At 39.1% G+C, this 21428-nt stretch overlaps 1 protein-coding gene across 2 annotated transcripts; it reads left to right on the forward strand.

The window, feature by feature from the left end:
* Positions 1–7100: 7100 nt before the first annotated feature.
* prpf40a (PRP40 pre-mRNA processing factor 40 homolog A) lies at positions 7101–21300 on the forward strand. Of its 2 annotated transcripts, XM_068573243.1 has the most exons (27): positions 7101–7184; positions 8958–9038; positions 9192–9335; positions 11036–11119; positions 11689–11707; positions 11802–11821; positions 11959–12000; positions 12159–12269; positions 13461–13581; positions 13880–13904; positions 14126–14341; positions 14617–14722; positions 16233–16297; positions 16395–16559; positions 17487–17595; positions 17769–17919; positions 18055–18188; positions 18394–18508; positions 18861–18952; positions 19114–19230; positions 19350–19487; positions 19591–19686; positions 19790–19876; positions 20002–20092; positions 20186–20247; positions 20325–20480; positions 20673–21300. In XM_068573243.1, the coding sequence occupies exons 1-27, from the start codon at positions 7182–7184 to the stop codon at positions 20760–20762; spliced, it is 2640 nt and encodes an 879-aa protein (XP_068429344.1). In that variant the 5' UTR covers positions 7101–7181; the 3' UTR covers positions 20763–21300. The 2 variants fall into 2 exon arrangements, with proteins under 2 accessions (XP_068429344.1, XP_068429345.1); XM_068573244.1 differs by lacking the exon at positions 8958–9038 and having other exon boundaries at positions 7134–7184.
* The last annotated feature ends 128 nt before the right edge of the window (positions 21301–21428 follow it).

Raw genomic sequence — 21428 nt, forward strand, 5'->3', positions numbered from 1 at the left:
AGTGGGTATAATGTTAACCCTCACCCTATTGTATAGCGTTTGCATGCACATTGGCTAATTAGGTTGATTTTTGACTTCATGGTGGTGCTGGAGTAGTCTCTGGGGAACTTATATATCTGTTACAAAATTAATTCAATAGTTGTTGGGTCATTTCTCACGAAACCCCAAACGTTAACCTCTCAGTGGTGCTGGAGGAATTGTCTCACAGAAGTCACGAGGATACGATCTGGGGAACATTAATGTCCGTAATCCATCCACAACTATTTCAATATTTCAGTCTGGGTCAAAATGGTGGACCGACCGCCTAACAGATCAACATTTCCATCTACTCCATGACATACTCAAAGATTGAATTTAGGGAATTTCTCTCCACAAAACTTCAAACAAAATGTTCTGTTCTCTTGTGGCCCAAGTGGTCAATCATGCATGTCTAATTGGTATTGCCAGATGTTCAGAAGCATTCCAGTGTGTTACAGAATTAGTCTTCTTGCGTAACAGATGTCCAATGGTTCCTCTGGATGAGCTTCTTTTTTCTTGAGGGGGGGGGATAACTGATTTTTCTCCAGTTTGTCAAGTACTTTGGGATTCAACAAGGTGTGGTGAACCTGTCATCGCTGCCCCATTTTACAGTACACTTCACACAGCGGCTCCCCCTCAGGGATCTGTGTCTCATTCCGCACCTGATGTTGGTTCCTCACCTGATCTCGTGAGTCTTTCAAAAAACAACCACGCTCAGTTTCACAACCAGATGCCACTTCAGACCTACAGACGGTGCAGATCTTTTCCCTCTGATTGTTTGCTCAGTGCCGAGACGCCTCACACGCATTTAGATTTATAAAGTTTAGTGGGTATCATTATCTCCATGGAGGCACTCTGACTGATTGACAGGCAGGGTATTACACACAGACAAATGAGCACTGTAATAGCTAATTGACCGCTCATTCATGTCCTGAACACAATGTTCTGTGAAGAGGGGGAGAAGGGCGGGCGGGTGGGGGGGGGGGGTCGACTGTATAACAGCAATTACATTCAGCAGTAGAAGTCAATGTGCTTATCGATTCCGTGTATGTTTTACTTCCTTTGGGTAAGAAAGCCCTATGCTGTTCTTTAGAGATATAACTAATATTAGATGGGTTTAAATGGGCTTCTCGCTTGAAAGCAGTATATATTTCAAAGTATTCTTGCTAGAGCAGTGCGGTGAGTGTGGTTAAAAGCCAGAGCTGATCCAGAGATTACATCGTAACCTACTTGCTCTTCGTCGCGATAAGCTGAAAATATCCAATGGCTAAAATATTCATCCTGCCTTTGAGCATAAGTTCCTATGTCTATTAGTGTATGTGATATTGCACTCACTTGGTGAAGAGCTCATGATTTAATTAAACCTGTGGTGTTTAATATAAAGATGTAATATGTGGCTGCATAATGCATACATTTAAGTAAAGTGCCTTTAATATGAGATTCTGTGTAAAGTTGCTCAACTGGTACAAAAAGGCTGCAAAAAAGGAATACAAATTTGCTATATTCATGAATATGCTGTTTATTATGTGATGGGGTAAACAAGAAAGCAAGGCGACTGGAGAGTGATTGCCTCTACACAATCATAGGCAGTTTCCAGAGGGTGCGTGATAACATAAAGCCAAATGTAACTTGTGGACTTTTGTGTTGTGTCGGTAAGATCGGAGATAGGATCACTTATTGGTTGGTCTCGGTTTATTCTGATAAACAGAACAACCATGTTAAATGTATTGCCCGCTCTATCTTTGACACAAATAACATGTACAAAATACAGATTACCGAACAGAAATTAGCTCAGTTTGATGTAACTTTAAGCCAGCAGCTAATTTCAAGCGCCAGTTTATTGAAACAAAGGTGGGACAGACTTTATAACATTGTAAGATTTGGTTTTGATGACTGTGTTCTTACTTTGGGGGGGTTGTCTTAAGATACAAATATGGCATTTTAAAGGACACTAGCACAAAACAGGTGCCTACTTACCTGAAAACATTCAGGCCAAAAAAAAAACTAATCAAGAAATCTCATTTGAACAGCATCAAGTAAGGCATCACAAACTGGTCTCATATAAACACATTCATAAGAAAATCACTGACAGCAAATGAAACTTCTAAGAGACCTCCAATAGTAGCAGCCGTAATATTCAGATATAACACCATGTTCCGTGTAAGCCAAGTTATTTTCCAACAATATCACAAAAAAACACATTGCAGAGACAGGCTATTCTTTAGAAAATTGGGAATGAAGGACATGGAGCATAAAGTCCCATTTCATAGACTGCTATTACACATAAATCCCCCAGCTCCTGCTGCTCCCCCCTTTACCCCAGCCATTTTCCTCTCACTATGCCACAGACACAGCAGTGTACCAACAGCTGGACATCAGTCCTCAAATTAAAACCATTAACCACCTAAATTCCTACCAATATATACCTCAAGAGAGAGACTATAGCTCCCGTTACATTATGGAGGCAGAGGCATTGCAGGAAAGACTAAGTGCGTGACATCTTTAATAATTAAAGCTGCAATTTAAATAATTCTGCTCATGCTGTGAATGCATTCCAGGCGAGCAAGAACAAGGTTTACAATATGTCTGACACCAGTCATGCAAATCCTACCTATGCTTTTGCTAAATGTCTTAAGATAGTGGGGTGGTTTGGTCTGCCACATGAAGAGTCATATGTGTGTCACTGCCAAGCTCGATATAAATCACCAGTTCTTCATCTACCCTGCTGTAAGTCATCAACGTCCGAAATAAACTTCAGAAAATGAAATACACTTTCTGTATTAGCAAAAGTATGTCAATACTGTATCTTAGTGGGATTGAACTATACACATAATAAATATCTTATAAATCACTTTAAAGGACTTGTTTGACATTTGGGGAAATTTGTTTTAAATAAGAACATCAATAAGTCCCCTTTGTATCAATCTTCTTATCTCGCTCTTGTCAACGAAGCAAATAAGTGTATTTACGAAAATATCAAATACCTATAGCAATACCTTCCATTAGTGAGCTGCCCCACAATGCATTGTGTCTCTTCAGACGTGCAGTGTCTGAAATTTTGAGCCAGGCTAAGGGCCCTATCACAGCATTTTTGGTAGCTTTCTGTGTTTTTTTGTTGTCGCTGAGTAAGACCGGCCGTTAGTCATGTGATATTCGTGAACAGTGTGTTGATTAATCATTCATAGGCAGTGGCATTGCATACTGATGGATGAGGGGGTACAAATGTGATTCCAAACCAAGCCAGTCTGTAACACTTTTTTTTATGTCTATCTCGCCTTAACTCACAGCCTTGAGTGACAACCTGTCAGAAGCCCGACCAATTTATTTTCTGACAAATGACAATACATCTCAGGTCCTCTGAAAGTGCTCCCATGTCCTCACAAGCCACAGAACAACACATGCAGCAAAAGCTCACAAGTGCTGAGCGTAATGTCAGGTTTATCACACAGGAGATATTCCTATCTGAGCCTGGGGATCTTTCTGAGTCGTAGCTCAGAAGACTTTTAAAGAGAGATTTTCTATTCAAAGTGTGAAAAGAGTAAGAACGACTCAAAATATAGTGTCTGACATTTACAGTGACATTCAGCAGTCTTATTCCTATTTTTTTCAGCTGTGCTCTGACGTCATCTCAATCAGACATGGCTGTAAAATGTGGTTTTATGCTCTGTGTGTGTGTGTGTGTGTGGCGTAGCAATGACAAAGTACAGTAGATCCTTTGATATAAAGGGACTGGTATCCATGAAATCCACATCTCATAACAAGAGACATGTATGCAATCACCAGCTTTGAGTGTTCGCGCGTGTTAATTACAACCCAGGGAGGATTCTTACCAAAAATAGTTTCTCGACTCCTGATACAAATTTCACATTTTGGAGGGGTTTGATAGAAGCCAGTGCCATGTAAACTCGACCAGACTGCAAGTAGCATGGAGTGAACGGATAATGTTAGTTTTTTTTGGCTCAAAAGTCATGCATTTATTGATCATGTGGCATATAGTTCATATCATCCAGAGGACAAATATGCTTTGAAACAAAACATGTTACCCTCAAGCAACAGAATAAAAAAAGAGCTATCATAAACTGCGTGACTAAATCAGTGATCATATTAATCGATTGAGAGTTGCTTAAGTAAGAGAAAATCTTCCCCACATGATGAAGATTTTATGAATCATCAAAAGAAAACTGTTCCTTTGTAACAATTTTCTCACACAAATGTTTGTTTTGTGAAAGCTCTCTTCAGATCTTCACAAAGTCATATAATCTAAATCAGATCTGTTCTGGCCCCTTTATTTTAAAACAGGGGTATTGAAACGCATGCCACGAATGTAATAGTGTGTGCTATTGAGAGTTAATGTGAATGTTGTTGACAGGAAGCCAATGAGAAAAGTGTGCCTGAAAGGCAGGTCAGTCGCAGGCTGGACTCAAAGCTCACTAGTTAAAATGGCCTGAGGCAAACATTGACCACCTCATATATTGTGAATCAATAACACACACAACAGTGAGGCAGAGACAAACTGTGTTAGGACCTATAAATAGAACACTAAAGTGAATAACTATACTGTGTGCATACATCTGCAGTGTATGAAAACGGTTTGAGAAATGGTTTCAGCATATTTAACATAAATCATCTGCAAGCAAATGTATACTAGATAAAAGATAATAGTGAGATCAATAAAGATATGAATCCAAAAACTTGTGCTAAAGTGATATTTGATTTGTGTTAGACATATTTTATTGATTCCTGTTGAGAAAAACCTTTTTTCACCAGTACTCGTGTTGTCAGCTGGAGAACAGCTCCCCTGCTGGTAGCAGGGCCTTGATGCATTGCTCAAGAACACTCAGGCAACACAATAGCCAGCAGTTTTACGATCTAAAATGTTTTTCTTGAAGATTATTTATTTATTTGTGATGACTTAAAAATGCCAACTGTTCATACCAGTGATTTATTTTTCTAAATTGAAATGTTTCTTATTGATTCCAGTTGGATATATCATTTGAACTATTCAAAACTATTTAAATAAAAAAATATTCTAAATTCTTCATAGAAAAATGGTTTTGTTGAGTTTGGAACTGTAATTGTTTTCATTATGAAACTCTATCTTTTAAATATGTTGATTTCATATGTTTATTAATAAAGCATGTGTTTTGTACGTAGCTGTTTTGTCTGCTATCAAGAATTAGCATCATTCAGTTTACTTTGCTTTTCGTAATAACAAAACTGATATATAAGTTGTATCACGCTGACTGGAAAGATTAAAGGCTATAAACAATTTAATATGTGTTGAGTAGCGAAAGGAGTAGTCCCTCTAACTTCTGATACCATTTTAACTGTTCACTATAGTAGGTCTGCATTTACTATTGTTTTTAAAATGATCTTTCTTTTTCATCATTCAGTCCAACCAAAACCATTTGCAGCTATTGCCGAATCTTGTTTTATGTCCATTTGTTTTCCCAAAGAAGAAAAAGAAGTGATGCTCTGTGGTTGACTGATTCCCATCATTAGGTTGAAACTCAATCCATCATTGCCCCTAACTGTCGCCTTGTTGTCCTTTTGGCTTGTTAAGAGAATGGATAGGGAATTCTACTGCACTTGTCAGTAAATATATCAGAGCTTATTGCAGTCTACCTTGAGTGTGGGCTCATCTGTTTCTCAGCTCTTTGTGGCATACTTTACTCTCCAATAGCACTTTAAATCTCAGTGGCAACTCAACGGTAAAAAACAGCACGAAGCAGCTGCTATGAGATGAACATCTGTTTTTCATTTTTGAAAGATCTCGAATACATACTATGCTCATTCAAAATGTTTAAGAAGGTGACTATAGCATCTTTACAGAACACAAACAGCAGTAAATGAAAATCAATGTGTTCATTAGGCCGTCAAGCTAATTTTCTGTCTGAATAGCCCTCATAATGGGTTAGCTACTGCTTAACCTTGTTTTGTGTGAGGAACAGAGAAAGAATGAAGACCATAGCCATGCATGTGAATGGCACTTAAAGAGGTGAACGTGTGTAGACTGAGCTCATCCTAATGTTCCTCCATCATTGGGACTCATTCCAGCGACACACACTGCCAGCAGAATTGTGTCAAAGAAGCCAATACTTTGAAAATCACAGTCACTTCTCCAAACGATCCCCAATACACCAAGATCGTTTTACTGTGTCTGAACACTAGCTACTCCAGTTTCTGAATTGGACACCTGATTTAACATACGCAATAACGAGGGAGGAAATCCCTCATTAACAATACAATACAAAATAACCTGTTTGTAATGAAATAATGAATGATCTAACACAGAACATTGATAAGGTTCGAATTTAATGTTGTTTCACAATGTTTTTAATTATTCACGTTTTTAAACAATATCCATTTCATTGACTGTGTAAAAAACAGCTGTGATGGGAAAGAGATAATACTACTAGAAGCCTATTGAATGTAGCAATACACAACAATATAGGGCATTGTCTTATTATATTCTACTGTATAAAGAAATGTTCTGCAACAATTGTACAGTCCAGTTATTACAATCCCCAATACAGTAAGAATTGAACCAGTATAGAAAAAGAACATTTTTTTCCCATGTTGTTAATTGCGATACCTTTCTGTCCATTAGATGCAGCTCCATAACTCCTGTTATCTCTGTGTTTTTGCCTGCATCTTTACTCTTGGAAGTTGGGATATTTACCAACAAATGCAATCTATCTATGTACTTATTTCATTTCATTATCAGTTGTAATTATATTTCTGTATTTCATTTACAATAATTTATTTTATGAGCAACATTTATTTTTGTATGTGACATTAACCACTTTGAAATGTGGTTATCTTAATTTTCAGGACAGGCTGATTTGTGAAGAAAAGACTTATCCCCTTACTGTCTGTTTTTGCATTTCACTCTCATCCTTGCAGATGAAGAGGACTCAGTTGTTGCATATTCTTGAAACTGATTGTATTTTCCAGGAACTCAAATAAATATAGAATTAGAATATTAGAATATTGCCACTCTGTCTGATGGTTATTGCGCATTTCTGCACATTACTACCGCCGAATGACGCGACAGAATCTTTACCTTTGACCTCGCTGCACGAGGAGGAAGTTGAACCAATCGTTGTGCTCGTTGTTGAGAGGCGTTCGGGTTTGTAGGAGGTTGATACCCTCTCGTCAACATGGTGAGTACAACCATTCAAAAGAATATACGAATCGCACTAAAATAAAAGCCAATAACTATAAAGATGATAGGTGTACTTGTTTGACGTTTAGTTAATGACCGTCTCTTTGTCTTCATGATGATATAATATTATTGCACGTCCTATAACATCACAAGCATGTCTTGTTAGCTTAGCACTAAGCTATGATAGCGCCACACACAGTGTAATGGTTTCGACTATGTCCTGGAACGGATACTTTTCATAAAGTAAAGGTAGAGGCCACTCACGTGCAGTTAACTTTGATTATATATTACATTGGTTAGTACGTCTAACGGTATTCGAACCGCAACCCAAGGCTAATAAAAGTCGTTTATAGTTAGCTTAGCTGAATAAGTAACTAAGTTGGCTAACTAGCTTAACGCTAAACGCTCACGTTCTCTTTACGTGAACCATTATTCTACTTCAGGTTTTAGACGGAGTCCGAAGTCATTCATTACGAACAGCATTTTACACGATAACAGTTTGCCTTTGTAAATTAGCATTACTCGGATACAAAGGTGAGCTGTTCCATAAAACATGGATACAAACTAAAGTAACAGTCTGTCAGACACAACTAACATCATATCTAAGTAACCTTAGCTTCCCTGGTAACGTTAACCTTAACGCACCGCGTTGTAACGTTACATATAACTTAGGTTAACTTAATTTAGCATACTGTCCCTTTTAAGTAAAGTTCCATAAACCTAATTTACTAGAGTCTGCAGCAATATCAGTTGCATTTTAATATTTGCATCGGATTTCAATACAAATTAATGAGATAGGTCGGCCAAACTCGCATACATAAAAGTTGTAATTTGCTAGTTAACGTTAGGGTGTTACTAAATGTACTTAACCTTTGGTTATACTTAACCGATTGTTGAGATCTCTTATAATCTGAGACTATAGTGACAACAAAAGATTTCAGTGAGCTCAAAATACATACATTGTGCTACTCACTCATTATTTGCTCAATTAAGACACATTGTGTAGCTTTACTTGAGCCAACAATATGGTCTCTTTTGCTCATAATGATTTATGGGCATAATGTTTTTTTATGCTCCACTGTGTCTATTTCATGACACTGCTCACTATTGGATTTCCCACCCAGATGTTGAAAAGTGTCTTGTTTCGGTCTGCCTATTGTCTCCCATACTTCTTACCATACCCAAGTTGGATACTATTTTGGTTTAAGTGAATATATCATACATTAGTTGCACTCTCCCAATAGTGTTGCTAAAGTTGCCTCCACTGCTTTTACCCGGTGTGGTCTTTAAAAAAGACATGGCCCTGGAATCCAGATGTGTGTGTCCTGTGGCTGCTTGCTAGTCAAAAATGGCTTGTAAGAGACCTTTTGTCATCTTTGGTGCTCATAAGCAGCTAAAGAAAATTGAGAAATCTGGCTAGGAACCGATCAACTGTATAATTGGGATTGCACCTTGAAATCTGATTCCACCTAATGGTGATTTTGGAGGCTGTAGTTTGTGGTGCTGTTGAATTAATCTGCCTTTAAACATGGAGATGTTATCTATGTTGTCCACCCTTCTCTTAAGGAATATTGTGGAATAATACTAGCATGTCAACTTTATTTATTTATTTTCTCATCTTAGCAGCAGTATTAATTGTAGTAAGAAAATCCAAACAGTGTTTTAAACCACAATGTCTTTATTGAATTAAGCATGCTGATACTTTTGTATTACACCACCACTTACTGTTTTGATTTCACTAACTCTGTGTGGTGTTTCTTATTCATAACAGTCTTCATCGGACGCTAATAATGGCCCGAGCCAAGCGCCACCTCATTCAGGTGTGCCGCCCTCAGGGATACCCCCCCCATTTGTAAGTCAGTGATAGATATGTTATGACAATTAGGTTCTCACCTTTTGTTGCCAGAGGTCATACCAGGTTTAACTGAGTGGTAAATATTAAGGTCTTTATTAATGTAAGTCTCATCAAATGCATCCTTCTTTTTGTCCCCTTTAATTTGTCTAGATGGGACCACCAGGAATACCGCCTCATTTCCCTCCCATTGGAATGCCCCCGATGGGACAGAGACCACCCAGCATGACCCCTATGCCTCCTGGTATAATTCCCCCTGGTATAATGCCACCAATGGGGGCACCGCCAATGGGACAGGTGAGCCTTGTAGGAAGCTTGTAGGTTTGGCTCTAATTTATTGGAGTTGTTGTTTCTCAGGGCTTGGTAGCTTGTGTTGCTGCTATTCTCACATCAGTAGACATCCTGCTCCTTCGTCAAACAAGAACATATCATGGTACACATCCCAAAGCAAGAAAGTGACCAAGCCAGGTTGCAGATGTTTAAATAAATAAAAACACTTTGTGCTTCCACAGTGTTTTAGGTTCATTTGTTTTTTTCAAACCACTTTACTGCAAAAAAATATTTTTTTGTATATTAAAACTTAGCGCCCAACTAGTTTCTAAGCCAATGTTAATTAAAGGTACAGGTTTCCTTACAACTGATTGCTCTGGTCATTGGTTTTTATCAGCTCACTAAAGTAATAGCTAAGATATCTAAAAGTGGCAAATTCACAAAAAAAAGAGCATTACACATAACTAGTCAGAGGAAGAATTCTCTGTGTTAGTAAATTTATTTTGGGAAAAAAACGAAAGTTAGATACTAAAGATTTATCACGGTTTACAGACAGACTTCCTGGGTTGACTTTAACCCACTGTAGTTCTTGTTTTTTCTGTGCAAAAAAGGACAATTTGCAACACACCTCAAACTAAAATTGTTTGCTCAAAAGTTACTTTAAGTACGACAATATCATAACCACGAGAGCGAGATATAAACAAAAAGTTCTTTTAATTGATAGTCAGCAGTTCAGTTGACGGAGTCCTACTGAGGTATTCACTCCCTTTTTAAAAACCGTTTGTCCTGGTGGGCGTTATGTTTTCAAATTGTCTGTCTGTCCTATTTTCGTGAATACAATATTTTAGGAAGGCCTGTAGCGAATTTACTGCAAATGTCCACTTTCACTCAAGGTTTAATGGTAAATGGACTTGTATAGTGCTTTTCTTGTCTTTTGACCACTCAAAGCACTTTTATTGCTACATGTTCATTTCCCCATTCATGCACTATGGCAGGGTCTACCCTGTCCATTAGGACTAATTTAACCATTCCCACCCATTTGGGATAAGTATCTTAGTCCAAGGACACATCGACATGGACTAGTGGAGCCGGGGATCGAACCGCCGATCTTCTGATTGAAGGATGACCCTGCTCTAACACAGTCGCCTATTTGAACAGATTCGAACTTGGGGGTCAAAGTTCACCGACCACACAAAACATGGTTTTAGCCATAACGCAAGCAATTATATGTTAATTATAAGAATTTCACACAATCATGTAATAGGACAACATTATAAAGTGATGACAGTAGTTTAGACAGACAAGGATGTAAATTGTAACCTGACTAGTTGGTGAAGGCATACAACCGCGCAATATGCAGATTAAGTTTATTTATTTTTCTTTTGATCCAAAAATAGGTCACATTTAGCAAGCATATGTGGTCCTTTCATGCTTATTAATAAGTGTAATGTCAGAGGGTGTTTGATCAAAGTGCCAGCAACACCGTCTAAAAACATGGCAAGGGGATGTAGTTTTGTGTGTTTCTGCTTCACAAGATTGCAAGCGGTGGCATCACACCATTAAATAAGCACCGCAAACTCTGTTTCAGTCTCACCTTCTCCCCCCAGTTGCAAGCAGCCTTTCACACAGACACCAACACCCCGTCTCACACTGTGTCTTAATACTTCTTCCTGCAATGGGTGGTATGGAAATGCCAGATGAATATTTCATGATGCTTCTTTTATTAGATGCCAGGCATGATGCCACCTATGATGCCAGCGATGATGATGCCTCCCCGCATGCCAGCTGCGGCTGTACAACCAACAGGACCGGTAACACTCCGCACTACTTTTTGCAACAGTCCTCTGTTTCACACTTCTTAAAATTCACTGCAATCTGTAAAATGCTAAGTGAATAATTTGCACTGCCCAGTAACATTATTGGATGTGAATAGTTGTCATTCACAAAACAAATCTGTACATTATTAACTACAGGTTGAAGTGAAACGGCAAAGAAAAGAAAAAATATATACAATGACTGATTAAAATTAAAATTAACTCCCTTATTGTCACAGTTTTGTCTTTGCCTCAGCTGCAATCGTCATAATACACAGTTCTGTCAATTTGTCTTTTATACTAAAAGATAAGCAAGTGATGCAAATGAGAAATATGAGATATCAATATTTTGTGACAACCTCCAGATGTCTTTAGAGATCATAAGACTTCCACTTTATCATTGCAAGTATGTTGTTGCAGCTTAAGAGTGTGGCGTTTGGTACTAATTAGGAAGGCTTTGTCAGTTACTGTGTATTGTGAATGATTAGTCTGTGTTCACAGGTGAATTCATCATTTGTAAGTGTTTCTTGAGGTAATAATTCACATAAAATGTGTCTTTTCCTCAGCCTGGTGTTGACTCTACAGGTAAGGTCCTTAATTAGTCACTTTTCATATTCTTGCATATTTTGTATTCATTAGAAGGAAAGTGTCTGACTGATTTTTGTTTTTATTCTCACAGCAGCTGCACCTGGAACGGCTGTAAGTGTAGCATAATTTTTCTTTATATGCAGTGATTACAAGTTTACAATTGTAACAATTTAGTATACTTATCATTAGCTCCAGACTATTGTCTCCTCAATAACTGAATTCTGACAGCCTTTAATTTGTCCCTGCAGAGCACCACAAACGGATCTCCGCAGGACGAACTACCAAAGAAGGTTTGTGTACTTTGAAAATGGACAGATAGACATAAAAGACGCAACAATATTTATTAGCTGTAAAAAAGATCGAGCCAAAGTTAAGTGTTTGTTTACTTTGTGTCTTTTCTTTTAAGAACTGACACACCTGTTTTATTTGTTGTTTGTTTGTTCTTTAGAAGTCCCTGTGGACGGAACACAAATCATTGGATGGAAAGACCTACTTTTACAATACAGAGACCAAGCAGTCCACATGGGAGAAACCAGATGATCTCAAATCTCCTGCAGAGGTACAAAACCTTTATTGCTTTTAAAACATGTATAAATGTCCTACTTTTCAAAATCATCAATATAGCAGCAAACAGCAGTTTGCTACATACGGATATAAAGTGGAGTTATGTCTACCTAAGCAGAGAATCAAGTCACTCTCTCTGTCTCAGTCTGTGAGTCGCAGCATTTGTGCCCCACTGGCCAGCTAATCACTGCCGCTTTTGCGTTGTGCTCATATGGTGGTTACCACTCACCCACAGCGTTGTTGGAATATAACAGCCGCGATGATGGCAGAGAACTTGGCGAAGTGCTGCAATGTGTCATATAAACAAACCACGTACCTACCAGACTCGAGATGCAAAAGCTTGAATGATGGGTGAATAGTATTTGCTATCTTTCAGCATTTGTACTTTTTAGCAAGGCAAGGCAAGTTTATTTGTATAGCACATTTCAGCAGCAAGGCGATTCAAAGTGCTTCACATAAAACCATTAAAGGCAGATTTAAAAACAGTGAAGAAAACATTAAAAGAGTCAAAAAAAAATTAAATAAAATGAAAAGCAGATATAAAACAATTTAGAAAACATTAAAACAGTTAAGAAAAATACAAATAAAATTAATAAAAGTTGGAAAGTAGGAAAACCTCCGGGCAATCTACCTCCAGCCAGAGCTTATCACATAGATAACTCCTGATTTCAACGTCATAAAGCCGTTGCTCACCCATTGTGACGCTTTCAAACTCAGCAAGAATAAAATAGAATTTGAACCTCCACCAAAAGTTCAGCTCAAAACGTCGTGCTGTGTAATGCTGCCTCCTTTGCAACCAGTTAGGGCACATTGTCATGAAAATAAGGTATGAGCTGTTAAAAAAAAATCACAAAAAATGGCCATTTTATAGTGTTACTTTGTGTATGAGGTTTTTTTTGCTATTACATTTTGTATAACTTGATTTTTGTTATTTTTTAAGTCTATTAACTTCATAATCTTGTACACACTTTACCTTTCTTTCATGGCATAAGTTGTATTTACTGATGCACGATATACTGTAGTATATCGTGCATCAGTAAATTGGCCCTTGTGCTAAATTGAGAATCAACTTTTAATTAAATCGTTGACATTATTTATGTTTATATGTATTGTAGTATCACACTAGTTATCTTTGTGCAGTTTACTTACTTGAAATACCTTCCCTTTTGTTTTGCCACCTGTTTAGCAAATGCTGTCCAATTGCCCTTGGAAGGAGTACAAGTCAGACACAGGGAAGCCTTATTATTATAACTCTCAGACGAAGGAGTCCAGATGGACGAAACCCAAAGACCTGGAGGATCTGGAAGGTAAAGAACTGCTGTCTGATGATGTCAAACCTGTTGTAAGGAATGATTTGATGTTCTATACTAAGTTGTGCTGCACTGAATGGATGAGCCTTTATTAACAGCATGATGAGTGGCAGGCCGCTGGCTTGTTATACACATCATGTAATGCATTAGAGGGTTCAGGGATTGTTGATGTATAAATGCAGGCAGCACATTGTGGCTCCTGCAGTACATTTATCTCTGTACGGTTGTCTTATCAGCAATATCCTTTGTAATGAAAACCATTTCCTTAATAGCAATCACCTTTTGTCTATTTCAGCTATGATCAAAGCAGAGGAGAATGGGTAAGAACTTGCTATTTACCTTAGGTTACTCTTCAATGCTGCATGTATTATAAACAAAAAATACAGTGATTATTGAAAAATAATTGAAATATGATCACAACCCTTTGTGTTTTATAATAAATGTTTTAAAAAAAAAATTTTTTTAATGTATTTTTGCTACATTGTCCTGTAAATTCTTTCCATCATGTGGTGTGGTTTGACTCGTCATGGTCTGATTTCAGGACGGCAGAGGCAATGGCTCCTGGCACCGCAGCAGCTCCTGCAGTTCAGGCAGATAATACAGCCACTATGGTAACCGTTATGGAGGCAGAAACTGCAACAGCCGTCTCAGAGGAACACCTGTCTCAGGTGGCCATGCATCACGCAGCTGAGGTCAAGACTGCAGATGCACCTGTGGCTTCCTCAGAGAGCTCAACTGCCACAGAGGCAACAGCCAGGTAAACAATTATATTGGATATGGAGACAGATACTCTGTGCAGTACTCAGACATACACTGTGTCCATTAGGCCAGGACAGGAATAGTCATAATGACCCTGGGTTTATGTACACGGCACCCTTTCAACGTAATGTATTCATGGTTGAGGAGTTCTATTTTAGCGTCTCATAAATTTATTTAATGTTTCCATCTCGCGATGTGATGAATGCTCAACGTCTTAAATGCTTCATGCAAACACAGTTAAGTTGATGCATTAACATCTTCCTTTGTCCTCAGTATTGAAGTCACAAAAGAAGAACGGCCAGAACTTCAGAAGAAAACTTACAAATGGAACACAAAAGAGGAGGCCAAGCAGGCCTTCAAAGAGCTGCTGAAGGAGAAGGTGAGTCAGGCTGTCAAAAGGGGTTAACATGTAGCTGAACTGGGGCCACACACTGTAGGAGAGTGCAGAGCCTGTGCTGTCACTGTCTGCCTGTAGTGCCTAATGGCATTACTTGACATTTAGCAGGTCAAGTAGAAGTAGAAGAAAATTGGTCTGCTTGTATCGGCATGCTTCTCTGCACATACATTAGTATCCATTATTAATTTAGACTTAATTTTGCACGTGTCGGCTACAAAGAGTGTTAGGGCTGACTGCCTCATCACTTTGGGTGGAGCTCTCTTTTCAATGCAAAGTATCATCACGGTGGCTGTAGTTTGCCATTCATGATGAGCTTCTTTTAAAATGTAGTAAAATATACGAAAATTCTCACTAGCTGTGACCTTATGCATGGTTTACGAGTTTGGCTATGGTAAATGAAGTATTTTGAGGTTACGTACCTTTTTGTGATAGGCCACCCTCACTGCAACACCCATACACACCCATACACTTAACGTCTATGCCAAATGTCATCCTCCTTGGGCAAAAACTGTGGTGTGACCGACAGAGTTGCTGGTCCCAGTAAAAAAAAGTATAGATGTTAAATTCTTTAAAAAGTGCTGTGTTCAGTAACCAACCAACAAAAAAACTGGGTGATCATGATACATCCATGTTATTATTAAATTAGGTGTTTTGGGATATATATTACATACTACATCCACATGTTATAACCGCCAGCAAGTGTTTTGAGGGTTGAGTTGCACACCATTATACATAGGTTTGTTTTTAATATGAATTAAATCAGGCCAGTCTCTCCTCATGTCTGACGTGTTTACCAGCACATGTTTTGCATTGTGATCTGGTTCTAATCCTAGTCCTTCCTCGTGAGACACTGAGAGGTCTAAGCTCAATTGTTAAGCGTCACCCCCGGGTTGCCGTGGATGTGTTTTGTCGGAAGGCTGCGTAGCACCACCCACCTTGAATGATGCTATATTTAGGCTCTTCAATTCTGTGCACAAAGCTCTCCTCTGAGATTGCTTGCCATTTCCTGCAAGATCTTAATAGCTCTGTCTTTATGATTAGTTTTATTGGATCAACGGCACAGGGCTGGCTAAGATTAAGACAGTGAGAAAAAGTGGCATGCCTCAGTGAGTTAGAATAACGGTGACAATGTAAAAGACAGGCAAGCGGTGGAATCCGTTCATAATGGATGAAGGAGTCACTCCCTGAGAGAGGCAAGGGGCAGAAAGGGCACTTGCATAAGTCCTTGGCAGCACTTCCTTGAATTATTGCCCCTCCACACCTTTGACCCAGACATCTATTAGTAATTAAGAAAATATTTGGGCTTTTAGAAACAAAGCAGCACATCTCATTGTTCCTCTACCTGTTCCTCGTGGTTTTTTAAACAACTTAATAAAAAAAAAACATGTTTCCCTAATATTTTAAATTCAGATTTTAGAATCATCTTAATGTTAACTTTTCAATTAAAGAGTACAAGTCATCTTGATGTTGAATTGTATTCTCTGTATTTCAGGGTGTGTCCTCAAACTCTTCCTGGGAACAGGCTATGAAAATGATTATCAATGATCCTCGATACAGGTACTATTGTTTTTGGTTTGGTTTATATTATTTACATTGGCAGGTTATGATACACTTCTGACCTAAATTTTGACTCGTGTTCCTTTTGTCAACAAAGTGCCCTTCCCAAACTGAGTGAGAAGAAACAGGCGTTCAATGCCTACAAAGTCCAAACGGAAAAGGAAGAAAAAGAAGAGGCCAGAATTAAATACAAAGAGTCGAAAGAGACCTTTCAGAGGTTTCTGGAGAACCACGAGAAGATGACCTCTACCACCAGATACAAGTAAGTGCTGCAGTGATCTCGTAAAGTTTTTGTGTTTGTTTGTTTCCTATATTGATTTGTTATTCCCTGTATTGTCAATATGATTATGCAGATGGGATCAGTGAAAGGTCAGCAGTGGCTTTTGCACGCCATCATGCCGCTACAGCACTGGCAGCTTCCTCTTAAGGAACACTGTGATGTGTTGGTTCTGATGTTGGGGGTTAAGTGCTCGTGACATTTTTGGATTTGGACGCAACTCTCCACTTATTCTGTTTCATCCTTTTTCTGACAATTTGAATTGAATTTCACACTCTGATAAATGCAGCAGAGATATTAAAAACTAGAAATGGCAACTTCTTTACCTAATATGTAGTTATTCAGTTGGCTCAGGGTTCCTCTATTAACATGTTGTAAGGAGTCCTGCATTTCAAATGTTTCGGTTTTGATCCTCATCACTGTGAGATCCAGTTCACCAGCACTCTTTGGTTTGGCATTTGTGTGAAAGTCATCGTGACAGACAGACCGAGGGGCCGGACAGATCGACCGGTGACCTTGACAATGAGCCAATTCCAGAGTTCTTCTAGCAGGGGGGTTGTTGCGCTGACCGACTGTAATCTGGGACGGCACACAACAGACAGTCTGGCTGATTGTGTGTGTCTCTCCTTACATTTAATACCGCATTTCACGAAAGTCCGCCTCCGACTGTCATGTTTAGAGCAGTCGTCACAGAGTTTTATGAAAGACAGCTGCACTTAATTAGTTCAGCTGTACCCTTATTAACATGTAATTAATTGTATATTATCGCTACGCATTTGTGCAACGGATGACTCGCACCAAGTCTTAACAACTAACTGTGTTGGCGGTAAATCTCCCTGTGAAATGCTGCCCTCATGTGGTTTATTGTATGAAAATATCCTAAATGTGTGTGCGTGTGTACTTGCAATCCAGGAAAGCAGAACAGATGTTTAATGAGCTTGAGGTGTGGAGCTGTGTACCAGAGAGGGACAGGCTGGAGATCTATGAAGATGTTTTGTTCTACCTCGCTAAGAAAGAGAAGGTAAGGCATTGTTCCAAAACTCTTAAGTTCAGTCTACAGGTTTATCCAAATATTGTAGAATCATTAAACTTTCTGTCAAGCATCATAAATGATGTCACTTAAAGACGTCGGTGGGCTTTGTGAACACTGGCACAATTAACATCCTGGTTTCCGCCTCTATAAAATGTTTCCAGGAGCAAGCCAAGCAGCTGAGAAAGAGGAACTGGGAAGCACTGAAGAATATTTTGGACAACATGGCCAACGTCACATACCGCACTACCTGGTCAGAGGCCCAGCAGTACCTGCTAGACAACCCTACCTTTGCAGAGGATGAGGAGCTGCAAAGTATGAGAGCATAGTCATATTTTGATTGACTAAATTAGTTAGCTCATAGTTTCTACCTCCATTCGATTTGCAATAATCATCGCTTTACTTGGTTCTCATTGCTCCCTGTTGATAAGTGATGTTCCCTGCTGACAGATATGGACAAAGAGGATGCCCTCATTTGTTTTGAGGAGCACATCCGAGCTCTGGAGAAGGAAGAGGAGGAGGAGAAGCAGAAGACTCTTCTCAGAGAGAGAAGACGGCAACGCAAGAACCGAGAGGCTTTCCAGGTGGGAAGGAATGGAGGGGGCCACAATATGTGCATCTCAAAACACTCGCAAACCACTTTAGGGAAAGAAACGCTCGCATGATGACCTAAATTACTTCAAGTTACAATTTTAAAATTGCAAAAAATAAACTGATGCACAGAAGGGACATCTTACCATTGCATATCAGTTTTTGCCTTGAATTCTTATTTTGTTGTTTTCTTCTCAGAAATTCCTGGACGAGCTCCACGATCACGGTCAGCTCCACTCCATGTCGGCCTGGATGGAGATGTACCCGACCCTGAGCTCAGACATCCGCTTTGCCAACATGCTGGGCCAGCCGGGTGAGCAGCCGGCCACAGACACACGAGCTGAACGATGTGAAGCACGTGTCAGTGATATGCAGACAGCGTGACATGAACATAGAAAAAAAGCACACACAGCTCAGGGTGTAAATACCGCATGACCTACAACAGTTCATTAACAGTTAATTTGTTCAACCCCATTGATTTCAGATACATTTTGTTTTTATATATTTAACAAAACATTCAGCACACATATTTCTGTGTAATTTTTATGATGTTTTTGCTTTGTTGTTTTGCAACCTTTTTGTGGTCTGCTGGTGGACTCTAATTGTTTTTTTGCAGCATAACACAACTTGTCTCCATCTTTTGACGTATCCCGTCTATTGCGCAGGTTCCACTCCCCTTGATCTGTTCAAGTTCTATGTGGAAGACCTGAAGGCCCGCTACCATGATGAAAAGAGGATCATCAAAGATATTCTTAAGGTAAGGGTACTCTGGTATATTCATATCTGGCATCGTGTCACAGGAACAAACCTCTTTTCACATCCTCACGTCATATCAGTGTTTCATTTCTGAGGTTTGTTGTGATATTGTATTATTTGATGTCACATATTGTTAATCTTCTGCTTCCTTTGTGCTGCTAGGACAAAGGCTTTCTGGTGGAAGTCAACACTAGCTTTGATGACTTTGGATCCGTCATCAGCTCAGACAAGAGAGCCACCACACTGGATGCAGGAAACATAAAGCTGGCATTCAACAGTGTAAGACTCTTGTCCTACATACATTTTTCCTGAGTTCCTTGAGAAGAACACAGATGCTGATGTATTGACATTGTTTATATTTATTAGATTAACACATTTGTCCACCTATTCGTGTGTAGTTACTGGAGAAGGCTGAAGCCAGAGAGAGAGAGCGAGAGAAGGAGGAGGCCAGGAAAATGAAAAGGAAAGAAGCAGCCTTTAAAAACATGCTGAAGCTGGCCACACCACCACTGGAACCAGAGACCGCATGGGAGGGGGTACGTCCTTTATGCAAAATATATTCTAGTTCTAAACTTTATACTAACATCACGGTAGCGTGTCTTTTCTGTTTGTGTACTGAGTGTTTTGTGATGATTTCAGATCAGAGACAGATTCTTAAAAGAATCCGCCTTCGAAGACGTGACTCTGGAGTCGGAGAGGAAACGGATATTCAAAGACTTTATGCATGTCTTAGAGGTAAGTCTGCCAGGACAGTGGCAATGGGCTGAAATGATATCTTTTAATGAGGAGGTGATAAAGGTTTACCACTGAATGTAATATTATTATAATTTTTTAACAGCATGAATGCCAACATCACCACTCCAAGACAAAGAAGCACTCGAAGAAGTCCAAGAAGCACCACAGAAAACGATCCCGCTCTCGATCGGTAAGACAAGGAGCTGCAGAGACAATTTAGCAGTAATAATCTACAAGTATACCTTTATCTTGATGTCAATACTCCATATCATGCCTCGTTAATCTCTGAATTATTCCACTTCAATGTTTTGACAGGGCTCAGAGTCTGAGGACGATGAATACCACAAGAAGAAAAAGAGGTCACAATCCAAATCTCCCTCTGAGCGCTCATCCAGTGGAGAATCCGGTAGGTGGATTTCAAAGCTTTGATTTATTCATTATTGTATCAAAGAAGAAGTGTAGCACTTAACATTTATTGACATGTTTTGCCTGAAACCAGAGAGAAGCTATAAAAAGTCCAAGAAGCACAAGAAGAAGGGCAAGAAGAGACGCCACAAGTCTGTAAGTGTACTCTGTGTGTATGATCTGAATGTGCATGGAGTGTTTGGATGTGAACTGATTGTTATTATGACACACAGGCATCGCCAGAATCCGACAATGAGAAGAAAGGAAGAGAGCGCGATGGAAAGCGTGAAAAGGACTTAGAGAAAGATAAAGAGAACGACAAGTCTCGGGCTAAATCTCGCTCAGACTCTAAACAGAAGTCTCCTAAAAGGAAACCTGCAAAAGAGGAGGTTGGTTTTCTTTATTACTGTTAAAAAATATAGATTTTTTTTTTTTAATGGTTACCTGAGGTTGAGGGTGATCTAACTCGTAAAAGTTACCATTAACCACCATCATGTGAAAAGTCACTGTCTCACTTTCTTTCCAGCAGTCACGTGTCGTTCCTCATAGTTTATCATACTGAGTCTGTGTGTTGTGTTCAGGGTGGCTGGGATACATCAGGCAGTGAGCTGAGTGAAGGGGAGCTGGAGAAAAGGAGAAGAACTTTACTGGAACAGCTGGATGCACCTTGATGATGTCGCCTCCGCTGCCCTTTTATTGTATTTGTACACTTCTACAAACAGCATTCCCCTCCAAGCTCATCTGACTGTACTGGGTGTACCGCCTGGACGGACTGTGTGACATAACAGTTCTCTGGTATTCATGGGAATGTGCGACATTGAGCTTACACTTATTTGGTGACTAATTTGATATCAGGAAACTGATCAGCTGATCAACCTTTAAATATCAGGTTGTCTTTTTGTTGCTTTTGTTAGTATCTTTTAGTTGACTAGCTGTACATGTTTTTCCATTGCCAATCATTTTTTATATTCAATTAAAAGTATATCTTAAATGTCACACTGACTTTCACCTGAGAAGTAGCGCTTTTTTTTTTAGGTTTAAAGACAAAATACAACATCTTCATTATCTCTCGATATGTTCAGAAAGAATGTTTTTGATTTGGTCTAAATTACCTGTAGCTGTATGCTCTAATTATCCCAAAAGGTTTTAATTTGAGCGTCTGTTTAAATTGACATACTGTAGTGAACTGTAATAAAATGTTTCAATGGATTATGTCTGTAATTGGATACTTCAGGATATCAATACGATCAAAGTCAACGGTTTTTATGTACTCGAAACATTTTTAAACTATACAGGATGTAATGATGGACGAGCAGCTGCGAGGACAACTCATCAGT

This window comes from Clinocottus analis, unplaced genomic scaffold (genome assembly GCF_023055335.1).
Source record: "Clinocottus analis isolate CAN_PGR_092001 unplaced genomic scaffold, fCliAna1.0.p SCAF_12, whole genome shotgun sequence".
NCBI lineage: Eukaryota > Metazoa > Chordata > Actinopteri > Perciformes > Cottidae > Clinocottus > Clinocottus analis.

Bases quoted from the DNA above. Each gene is read 5' to 3' on its own strand.
- prpf40a (XM_068573243.1), top strand. The intron at 9,336-11,035 runs GTGAGCCTTGTA...TTCTTTTATTAG, and splicing joins GGGCACCGCCAATGGGACAG to ATGCCAGGCATGATGCCACC. The intron at 16,560-17,486 runs GTAAGTGCTGCA...CTTGCAATCCAG, and splicing joins ACCTCTACCACCAGATACAA to GAAAGCAGAACAGATGTTTA.